At 38.0% G+C, this 12,554-nt stretch overlaps 1 protein-coding gene across 1 annotated transcript in view; it reads right to left on the bottom strand.

The window, feature by feature from the left end:
- The window catches only part of SHC3 (SHC adaptor protein 3), a 249,246-nt gene that overhangs the window by 178,137 nt on the left and 58,555 nt on the right, over positions 1-12,554 (bottom strand). Inside the window, exon 2 of the mRNA XM_004697582.2 lies at positions 7,980-8,050. Within this exon, the coding sequence (XP_004697639.1) occupies positions 7,980-8,050 (71 nt within the window). The remainder of the gene's footprint in view (positions 1-7,979; positions 8,051-12,554) is intronic.

Raw genomic sequence — 12,554 nt, 5'->3', positions numbered from 1 at the left:
AAATGAGCTGACACCAGGGGCTCAAGTGGAAAGTGAGTGTCGTAAGAATGATGAAGTCAACACGTGTACTAAAGTGCTGGACACAGATGACGTATGTACAGATTGTGATGAGTTGTATGAGCCCCTAATAAAATGATTATTTTAAAAAAAAGTTTGTGTCATCTGCATATCACAGATTGTTTAATAAGCTTTCCTCCAATCCTGATGCTGCATAATTCTTCATGTAATCCAGCTTCTCTGATTATTTGCTCAGCATAGAGGCTGAATAAGCATGAATAAGAGAGGATATAACCCTAACATACCATGCAGTATTATTCCCTTGTTCTGTTCACACAACTGCCTCTGATCCAGGTACAAGTTCCACATGAGCACAATGAAGTATTTGGGAATCCCCATTCTTCTTAAGGCTATCCTTTGTTTGTAATGATCCACTCAATTGAATGTCTTGGTATAGTCAATAAAACACAAATAGATGCCTTTCTGATATTCTCCGATTTCAGTCAAGATCCATCTGTTATCAGCAATGTCTTTTCTCATGTCCCCTGCTGAAGCCAGCCTGAATTTCTGGCAGCTCCTGTCAATGTACTGCTGCGACTCTTGTTAGATGAATTTCAGCAAAAGTTTACTTGTATATGATATCAATGATAGTACTTTATTGTTTGAGCATTCTGTTGGGTACCCTTTCTTTGGAGTGGGTACAAATATGGATCTCTTCCAGTTAGTTTGCCATGTAGCTCTTTTCCGAATTTCCTAACATAGGGCTTCATCAAATTGAGTGCTTCCAGTGCTTCATCAGCTTGTTGAAACATTTCCATTGGTGTTCCATCAATGCCTGAAGCCTTGTGTTTGGCTAATGCTTTCAGTGAAGCTTGAACTTCTTTCTTCAGGGCCATTGGTTCTTGCTCATATGCTACCTCCTGAAATGGTGGGACATCACCAGTTCTTTTTGGTACAGTGACTGTGTATTCTTTCCAACTTCTTTAGATGCTTACTGCATCATTCAATATCTTACCCAAAGGACCTGTCAATATTGCAACTCAAGGCATGAACTGTTTCTTGAGTCCTTTAAATTTAAGATATGCAGAGCAGAGATATTGTTGTTGTTGTTGTTAGGTTTTCTAGTTCCAGGTGTTTGCGTATCTCATGTTACTATTTCACTTTTTCTTCAGGGGCTGCCCTTTGATATTCTCTATTTAACTCTTTACCTTCATTATATTTTCCATTTGCTTTAGCTACTCTGTGATTAAGAGAAAGTTTCAGAGTCTCGTCTGACATTCACTTTCATCTTTTCTTCCTTTCTTTTCTTTTTAATGACCTTTTGCTTTCTTCATGAATGTTGTTCTTGATGTCCTCAAATCACTGATCAGATCTTTTGTCATTAGTGTTCAATGCAGAAAATCTGTTCTTGAGATGTTCTCAAAATTTAGGGATAGATTCAAGATTGTATTTTGGCTGTTGTGCACTCGTTTTCATTTTCTTTCATTTTAACCTGAAGCATACCAATTACACATGAGCAATTGATAGTCTGTTCCACAGCAGTCCCTGGCCTGGTTTTAGCTGCTGATAGTAAGCTTCTCCAATGTTTCTTCTCACAGATGCAGCCAATTTTATTTCTTTGCATTCCATTTGGAGAACCCCATGAGTTTATTTGACTTTTGTGTTGTTGAAAAAAATATAATTTGTTCATTGGTCTTACAAAATTCTATCATGTGATCTCCAGCTTTGTTTCCATCCCTGAGACCATGTTTTCCAACTGCTGTTCCTTCCTCTTTGTTTCCAAGCTTTTTGCATTCCAATCACCAATGATGATCAATGCATAGTTATAGCATGTTTGATCAGTTTCAGACTGAAGGTATTGGTAGAATTCTTCTATGTCTTCATCACTAACTTTTTGGTTGGTGCATAAATTTGAATGTTAGTAGTATTGATTGGATTTCCTTGACGGAAGATAGATATTATCTTATCATGAACAGCTTTGTGCTTTAAGATTGATTTTGAAATGTCCTTTTTTGACAATGAATACAACACTATTCTCCCTGATTGTGTCATTCTGCGTAGTAAATCATATGATTTTACAATTCCAAGCAGCAAATACCAGTCCTTTTCAGATCTCTAACTCCTAGGATCTCAAACTTTATGTATCCCTGTTCATTTTGACAACTTCCAGTTTTCCTAGATTCAAACTTCGTGCATTCCAGGTTCTTATGCCTGTGGCCTCCCTGCAAATCCACCCATAATGCCTTTCTGTCCTTTTTTGCTCTTTGTGAAATGTATTTCCATGGAACTTCTTAATTCTGATTACGCCTCTTAAAATGCATTTCCCATTATTTTTATAAATCTGCTGGTCTATCCAAAAAGCCACTTATGATTACTATCATTATTTTATTTTATTCCACTTTTGTTCCCCATCCCTCTCTGTTCCTTTACACATCTCTCTCCTCTTTTTTCCATTTCAGCACCATATATTCCAGCTCCTAATAGAACCCTTTTTATTGGAGCATCACTAAACAGAGCCAATTACCTCTATACGGTCCAGGAGGTCACATACCAGTAAAAGCTGTGCCACAATGCTGAGAAAAGAGCAGTCAATCACACTGAAGCCCCCAATCACCGGCCCCCCAACCAAAACCCCCAAAGAAAACAAGAAAAACAAGCATAGACAGCTGAAAAATCATTCAAACTCAATGTAGAACTCTGAAGAAGAGTCCACGAAACTACCAGAAAGAGAATTCAGAAGAATGGTGTTTCGGGACTTTGAAGAGTTTCCTGAGAATAACACAAGTAGATAAACCAAAATCCTTAAGCAAAAAGGAATCTGAGAAGATAAACAATGAGATAGCAGAGTTTGGTTTGGTTTTTGGAAGTTCAAGATGAAGCTAAAGAGAAATTAAATCCATGTAAGCCAAAATATAACCTTGAGCCTATCCCACCTGAACAGCTCAAGAACAAAGCTGATGCATTGAACACTAATGGCAGAAGACCTGATGAGCTGTGGGAGGATGCCAGGAACATCATTCATGAGGTCACTGTGAGACCAAGTTGACTCGAGGCAACTGTTTTTCATTTATTATTCTTTTAAAATATCGGTGGAAACTCAGAGGCTTACCTCTTACATGCAGGCATCTGTGAATAAGCCAGAGCAGGGGAAACCGGCCACCCCTACTTGGTGCCCGCAGCTCTCCAAGGGAAACTCCAACCTGAGACACCTTCTTCAGGCCTTCAGATGCTACACTGCTCAGTGTAAAATCTATGCATCCAAAACAGTGACTTCCTATGTGTGCATTTCCCCCCCCAGAATGCTGAGTTGTGTACAATATGGGACTGGGGAGAAAGTAGCTCTCAGTTTGGCACATTTGGAATATGCCGTGAGTCACAGTTTTGGCAGACTCCATGAACCTAAGATCATGTATTAGTCTAGGTACTTTGGAGAAACAAATCCACAGCAACTCATGTATAAGAGAGAGTTTTATGCAAAGAAAATGTGCATCATGAAAACATCCCAACCCAATGCTGCCCAAGCCCACAAGTCCAACATTAACCCATACCCAACACCAGTCCACAAAGTCCTTCACCTCACAAAACAGAGGCAATAATGCCGACTGCAGGAGGAAAGCTGAGTCAGTGAATGTGTAAGCATCTCAGCACTGGCAGGGGTCTCCACACGGCTGCTCCAGCACCCAGGGCTGCATCAGGATAGATCCATGCGGCTTCTCCTTGGGGATGTCTTGTAGGAAATCCATCTTGCAAGCTGAAGCAGGGAACTGCTAAGGCAGCTGCACCCGATGCAACCATCACAAAACAAGAGACCCGAGAACTAGAAAGGCGAGGCTTCACCACCCATTTATCCCTCCGCCTTTCAACCAGCACCACATGTGATTATCGGCCAGGCTGGCACAATTAACTAACTCAGATCAGAACCACCACATGGTGCCCATCTACCACTACCAATTGCTTGGAAAATAATCCCATTAGAAGGTCCTGGATAGAGTGGAAGAAAATTGTGTAACAAAATTTAAAATATTAAGCGACAAGGCTTCCTGCTCAGATAAGATGAAAGCCCCCAAAATATGGTCCTTAATCACCCACACAGGTCTGCAACTGAACTCACCCCTATGACTCAGTTTTCAGTGAAAGAATACACAGCTCTAAAAGGTGAGCAGTAACACTAATGAGTAGGCGCACCCTAGAATAATGAGCCTGGTGAGATCAAGGGCAGCATTATCCCAGGATAGAGTTCAGATGGGTTAGGAACAAGGAGGAATGGAAAAGCAGCACAAGACAGTAGTGGTATTACATTGAGAGGATTGCAATGAATGAGATAAAATTAAATTTATATGAGTTGTTGAACATAACACCAATGACCTTCTTGGTAAACTTTTACCCAAATCACAATAAAAAGAAAAAAAGTTAAATGAAAAGGAAGCCACGTAAAAGAAGATGTAAGTTTCTGTACAGTAGAGTCCTGCATAGCCTTTATTATTTCAATTTGCAATATGGGAGGTACTGTGTGTCATATTCCAACAACAACTGGGCAACCCTTGTGGAGAGTAAGAGGGCAGGGCAGAAGATCAGGATCACTGGCTTGCACATCCATCTTTTAAATAGTATTTCACAAGCACTGGGTCTACAAATGACATCTTGCTGCAACCTGAGCAGTCAGTGATGGAACCCTTGGCCACGGCCTGGGAAGCTTGCTCAGCAGGATCTTTAATTTGTGCTTCATGCTGTGTCCACCCATTTATTTTTCTGAACTATATCCATCATGCAAAGGAGTACTATATCCATCCAGGCAGGGAGTACTATATCCAGCATGCAAAGAAACTGAGCACACTGAAACAGCACTCCTCTTTGGCAGGCCATGTCAGATGTTTTCTCATGGGAAAATGTACAGCTGTCTTGCTTGGTGTGAAAATTGAGGTCAAGATTGTATAAGTCAAGATCAAAGTGAGGTGAGATCTGTCGCCAGGCAGCATTGCTGGCAGGGCGCATGCTCATCTCCATGGCAGCTGCTGATGAGCTTAAACACATTAATGCCCCTGTCCAAACTGTTAGTAATGGAAGACTTTGATTAGCCACGTCAGCAATTTGATACATAATTGAACAACCAATTTATTGTGTAGTTACATAAGTAATCTTTTAACCAGAGATCAGTAACCCACATTCAATACTATTAATACACCAGAGTAAGTCTAAATTCAGATGCCAAGAAGACCATAGAATTAAACAGACCTTGACAAAATGACCAACCGCACTGTTTTCAGAGCCTTCAAAAGATATGTATGTCCTAAATTTAAGATTAAGGAATAAATAAGTATTGATTATTAGGTTATAAAAATACAAAAAGCATATCTCATGCTAAAAATGAGTCAGAAGAGAAAAAACAGGGCAGAGATGAGTCATTTTTTAAGTCTAATAAAAGCTCAAGGCACTTACGATATCACCAGAATTCATCCCAAGTTTCCTGAATCCAAGACTTCATTTACTCCATCAAACTGCCTCACCATCACTAAAACGTAGATGCCATGGGATTGGAGAACGGCATTCAAACCTCCACACTCGCCACTCTGATCCACTGTTTCCATCTAGAATTTAACGAACTCTTTTTGTTGTTGTTGTTAGGGGCGGGGGTGGGTGGGTGTTGTTGTTGGTTTCAATCCACAAAGAGTGTCAATGGTCTTGTCCTTATCAAAGAGAAAGCTTTAGCTACAAAGCTAGCCCTGCCGTCATTGTGTCTTGCACAGTGAAGACCAGGAGTAGGTGCTTAATAAACACAGTAGGAGTATAAAAATAACACAGCCTTATCTCAGATAAGTATCAAGAAAGGGATTTCGTTAGAAACAGTTACCATTTCTCTCCCAATCAGTTGTTATCCTTTTAACTATAACAAAACCCATACAAGAGAACATGAACAGTGCCCGGTAGAGTGCCCCCAGACTCCTATCCACAAAAGCTGTCTAGCGGGTACCTATATCCATGGGTAGGATAAATGGCTGAATAGAGAAACGTTCATATGTTGCTTTTAAATACTCCCATTTTAAAACACCATTCTTTGCCATTGTGATTTCCATGAACCATTTTCTACAAACATATGGAGGTGGATGTTTTGTTGTTGTTGAGAACATACACATCCACATATACACCAATTCAACTTTTCTATATGTACAATTCAATGACACTGATTACATTCTTCAAGTTAGGCAACCATTCCCACCCTCTCTTGATGAGTTGTTCCTTAACATTAATATATACTCACTACCCTCTAAGATTCCTGTCTAATCTTTCTAGTTGCCTTGTAACTTCAATCATATATATTTCTTAAAAGCATATAATGTTCATGTAAAAACATTTTAATAGGTAAACTATTCTATTCTTCAATTTTTTTTGAATATTTCATGGGATGTAATTGGTTTCAGTTTAAAAAATTAACCCAGGGCAATAGTTTAAAGAGTTTTTCAAGTCCTCTTGGCTCCAAAAAGTCTAGAATCCATGAAATTTAGAAATTCTGCTCTGTGCTTCCCCCTGCTCACCTTTGAGCAAGACTCTTCTTCTTTAGCATTTTTAATTAAAATATTTAATAATGGTAGCTGGACACCAGATCTTCTGCTCCAGGAAAATATTTGTCTCCAGAGAACAGTTGTCTTTGCCTAGGATGGCTGCTTGTAAGTGTTTAAGGTCCAGACACTAGGCAACAAACTAGAATGCAGAAAACAAGCTCTAAACATGTTATTGGGTCAATTAACTGGGATTTACCATAAAACTATGACCCCAAAGCAAGGAGCCAAATCCCATGAAGTTTTTGGTCATACATAAGTAGTCTTTGTAGGTCCCTTTGCAGGGAGAGTAGAATTGTTGTGAATATAGCTATATTCATAATATATATAACATATATATTTAGAATATAACATACCTTTTGCCAGTTCAGCTTTTTATAGGGACACCACTTACTGCAAGCATTACCATACTTGGCTGTGTAACCCTTGTCCTAATTGGGGTAGATTTCCGTCATGTGTGCTGAATCGGTATATATAGAGAAAAAAATGCCAGCTCTCTGAATCATAAATATCTTCAATGAGGAAGAAGTTATTATGATGATGCTTGAAATAAATAATTGTGGTGTATCCATGAACAAAGTAACTAATTACTAAAAATAATTGCTTCCTAAACCTAATTTTTGGATGTTGTCTTTCTAACTAAAGAATATATGGTTGAGTGATTTGAATGAGATAAATGGTGATTTTTCTGAGCTCACTATTTAAGCAATTCCACAACTGCCAAAGCAAAATAAACTCATTTCCTGCTGAAAATGTTGCTATTTTATAGACTCTGCCCTTGATTTCCAGATCTTCTCAAGATGCCTTGAAATTGTGTGTTGTTTTTCCCCTAAAGGTATAAACTCTACTAGGAAGTATGCTAGGCTACAAAATGTGTTCTTAAGCAGCTTGAATACAAATGTGACTTTAGGAAGTTTAGCTGGTGGACAGTATATACGCTCATTTAAAATCACTGGCAATATAAAAAATGGGTCTGCTTACTAAATTACTTACACCCATTAATATTTTCACTCCCAATGTGTTGTATTTTCTTCTCTGTGCATATTGTTAGAAAATCTCTTCTGATATTCTAGATTTTATTTTTTAAATAGATTCAATATAGTCCAGCATATTTTAAAGCATACATCTTGTATTACAGTTTTGTATATTAAAAAACAAAGGTAAACACTCAAGTAACTTTATCTACCTGCAGTTGAACTCTTTTGCATTTTCTTTCTTTCTTTTGATGGCGTTTGGAGGCTGTCCTTCAAAGACACATGTGATAAACTTGGATGAACCAGAGAAGGTCTTATCATACAATAAGGTTCTGATCTATTCCAGCTAGCCAGCCATTGGTACTCATTGCGGTAGTCTCTCATTCAGGAAATTTCTAATCTATTTACATATTTCATATCCTTTTTGAAGTAAAATGATAGGAAGAAGGCCTACCTGGTAATTTGTGTTCTTGTACTGAAGTCAAGAGTTTTCATTGAGCGCAGAACTTCAATGCACCCCAAGTACTGCAAGGGAAACATTACATTATGAGCCCAGAAATAGAGATGAAAAGACAGTTTGTAATGAAAACAAAGATATTTATAGAAGTAATTCATATTGCTGAAATTATATTTTCACTCCATATTGTATTATGAGGCTCTATTCTGTTTTGATAAGTGTAGCAATTCACACCCTTAAAAAAACTTTAGTAAGTATAATGGCACTATAATGGACTTTCTAAAAGCCATTTGTATTTTCATTATATTTAGAAGAATATTCTTAGTATCGACTACAGTAAAACACATAAATTTTAAGTATATAATGAAATAATTACTTACACATGTAGTGACAGCATTATAACTACTCCCGGGCCCCTATATCATATACTTATCCTTTCACAATACTTAAAGATATTTATAAGCTTTAAACCAAAAATGAAAACACTATAAGAACCAAAATTTCACAAACACTAAAGTTTTTTTATATAATAAATATACATGCATTTCTATGAATAAACTATATATATATGTCACCCCCAAAGAGTTTTATGTTTGTTTTCTAGAAAGCTCACTTCCACATTATTTAACCTAAGTTCCAGATTATTTAACCTAATTTTCGAGAAATTCACATTTATAATTATATATTTGGAGATAAATTTTTTCAGGTACACATGTGAAAATGTGTATTTCTTATAAATTTGTGTATAGACAAAATTGTGCGATAGGTAAAGAATTAGAATGGTACAAATACAATATTTGCATTCCAAACATCCTCAGGGACACTAAATATATAGTTAGATATTTTTTACACCGATGTCTTTAAATGTAGACTTCCGTTGTTCTGACCTCACCCATTTAACCTAAGGAAACACGTTTCTTCTCTTTGGCTTGGCAGGTGCAGAAGGTTACAAGCTGTTGCAGGGAATCTTTCTTCTATGCTCAGCAGATGCAGGATGTGATAATCTGTGTCCCCAGAGTCCGTGTTATCAATAAATCTTGTTCAAAATAGATCCTCAAGGAATGAACATCTTGGGAAACCATTTTAATCACTGGTTACCTGAAACCCCAGTCCTGTCATTGTCCTGTGACCATCTGCATGAACTGAAAAGCGAGCTCACATGCTTGCAATGATGTATTGTTAACAATCATGCTACATGTTCTCTAACCACCCGCTCTCACTGAGTCCCTACTCTTAGAGATCCTGCCTTCAAATTCTCTTCCTACTTTTCAGTACATCATGACTTTTAAGCTTCGCCTTGCTCTGGGCTATGCAAGTGTGCTAGTAACCTCTTTCTTGTTCAGTAGAGTGGTCACTTTCCTTTTATGGATTTGCATATTTTCCATGTTGAAACTGTCTCTGACTTTTAAATAAATCTTTTAATTTTACTTTTACAGAATGTTAATCTTTACTCCAGATCATCATGTAACTTTGAACAAAACTTTAAACTGGCCTGAGCCTGTTTCTACACCCATGAAATATGAATTGCTTGAAAACAAATGAGAATGAAAATATAACCTATTAAAACCTTTGGGACACAGAAAATCAACAACAAGGCAGCAACTTATAGCAATATAAACACACACACCAAAAAATAATATCCAAGCCTTAATTCATCATTTTCGCCAATTAAAATAAGGACAACAATTAAGATAAGGACAACAAAATAAACATAGTCACAAGAAGAAAAGAAAGCACAAAGATTAGAGCAGAAATAAATGAATCAGAAAATGGAAAGGCAATAGAAAAAAATCAACAAGAGAAGCTGGCTCTTTGAAAGGATTACCAAAATTGGCAAAGCAATGGCAAACTTAAGAAAGGAAAAGAAGATGCAAAGGATAAGAATAATAAATAAGCTGGGTGACATCAAAACAGATCCAAATAAAATAAGAAAGATAATTCTACAAGACTATGGAAGAACATACTTCGACTAATATGAAAACCTAGAAGAAATGGAGAACTTTCTAAAACCACACTGTGGCTGTTGTTGCTAAGCGCCGTTGAATCCGTTCCAATCATTACCACCCTGTGCACCGCCGGACGAAGCACGGCCTGATCCTGTGCCATCCTCACAAGGGTTGATTTGCCTGACCAACTGGTGCAGTGCCTTTGTCAATCTTCCCTCCTTGAGGGCCTTCCTCTCTTTCATTGCTCCTCCACTTTACCAAGCACGATGCCTTGCTCCAGGGACTGGTCTCTCACGACAACATGTCCAAAGGATGTTAGACAGAGTCTTGCATTGCTTGCCTCTAAAGAGCACTCTGGCCAAACTTCTCCCAAGACAGATCCCTTTGTTCTTGTAGCAGTTCATGGAACGTTTACTATTCATCACCAGTCCCACAATGCAAATGCATCCATTCTTCTTCAGTCTCCCTTATCAATGTCCACCTTTCACATGCATATGAGGCAATGGAAAATACCATTCCCCTGGCTTTCCTCAGGCAGGCACACCTTAGTCCTCACAGGAACATTCTAGCTTTTCAATATTCTTGTGCAGCAGAAGTCTTGTACCTAATGCAACATGTCTTTTGATCTCTTGACTGCTGCTTCCATGAACATTGATTGTGATCCAAGCAAGACAAAAATCCTTGACAACTTCAACCCTTTCTCCATTTATCATGACGTTATCTATTGGTCCAAATGGGAGGATTTGGGTCTTCTTTGCATTGAATCATAATCCATACTGAATGTTGCAATCCTTGATCTTCATCGAAGAGTACGTTAGGTCGTCCTCAATTTCAGCAACTTAGGTTGTGTCATCTGCATATCACAGGTTGTTGATAAGCCTTCCTCCATTCATGATGCCAAATACTCCTTTATATAAGCCAGAGTCTCTGATTATTTTCTCAGCATACAGACTAAATAAGTAAGGTGAGAGGAAATGACCTCGATGCATACCTTTCCTGATTTTAAACCCTGCAGTGTGCCCGTGTTCTCTTTGCACACTGCCTCTTGACTCATGTACAAGTTCCACATGAGCACAATGAAGTGTTCTGGAATTCTTATTCGTCTCAAGCCTATGCATAGTTTGTTAGGATCCATACAGTCCTTGGCATTGTCAATAAAACATAAGTAAATATCTGTCTGGTAATCTCTGCTTTCAGCCAAGATCTATCTGTCATCAGCAATGATATCTCTTCTTCCACTGCAAAAAGAGAAGTAAAACTTTCTATTTGCAGATCATAAGATTTTATATATAGAAACATCCAAAGATTAGACAAGAAAAATTCTGGAAATAATCACAATAGTTGACAATGTGGCAGAATACAAGATCAATGTACAAAAATTAACTGGATAAAAAAAATAACTGAATTCCTGTAAACAAAGTGAGAGAGAGCTCTGAAAATGGTATCTATGAAACAATATCATTTGCAATAGCCACTGGTGTAATGGTTACCCACTGCAATCAGAAAGGTTCACAGTTCAAAACCACCAACTGCTCCTTGGACAAAGACAAAGACAGGGCTTTCTATTCGAGTAAACACTTAGAATCTTGGAAACTCACAAGGGGCAGTCCTACCCTGTCCTATTGAGTTGGTATCGATTTGATGGAAGTGAGAGAGAATAAAAGAGTGAGCAAAAAAACTCAACTAGAGAAATCCAAAACTTGTAAAAAAGAAACTACAAAGCACTATCACAAGAAACCCAAAGTTGTTAGGTGCCATGGAGTTGGTTCTGACCTATAGCTACCCTATGAAGAACAGAAGGAAACACTGCCCGCTCCGCACCACCCTCACAAGTGGTCCTATGCAGGGGATACCAATCACAGATTAACTCAAAACACCCCCTCCCCCAGGGGGACAAAAAACAGAAACGTAGGCACAGAGAAAAAGTGGTCGGTGTAAATTTATCAAGGGGCCACAAGGGTGGAAGGGCAGAGAGGGGGGTGCAAGAAGAGCTCAAATACCAAGGGCTCAAATAGAAAATAAATGTTTAGAAAATGATGATGGCAACATAGATGCAAATATGCTTGATATAGTTGATGTATGGGTTGTTATAAGAACTGTAAGAAACCCCAATAAAATGATTTTTTAAATTGTTCCTGTGCTACGCAAGAAACCAAAAGAGATCTACATAATGAAAGAATGTTCTATGCTCATGGATAGCAAGGCTTAACATTGTGAAAGTGTCTATACTACCCAAAGCAATCTATGAATACAGCACAATTTCAATTCAGTTCTCAGCATCATTGTTTAAAGACCGGAAAAATCTTATTATTAATTTTATATGGAGAGAAAAAATACCCAGGATGAGCCAAGCACTAAATAAAACTAAAGCCTTTTACTTCCAAACCTCAAAAACTGTACACAAAAATGATTAAAAACTATACACCATCACAGTAGTTAAAACAGCCTGGTGCTGGTACACCAGAGTAGACCAAAGGAACAGAATAGACATTTCAGAAATAAGCCCATCCACTCACAGATCTTCTACAAAACACTGACATACACTAAATCGGGAAGAGAGAGTCTCCACAATAAATAGTGTTGTCAAATTGGATTTCCAGCAGCCAATGCACAGAGAGGACCATAG

Source organism: Echinops telfairi, unplaced genomic scaffold, assembly GCF_000313985.2.
Source record: "Echinops telfairi isolate 266 unplaced genomic scaffold, ASM31398v2 ScPeMD7_1;HRSCAF=3_0, whole genome shotgun sequence".
Taxonomy (NCBI): Eukaryota; Metazoa; Chordata; class Mammalia; order Afrosoricida; family Tenrecidae; genus Echinops; species Echinops telfairi.
Note: the sequence above shows the minus strand (reverse complement) of the source record. Positions and strands in the feature narration are given on the sequence as shown.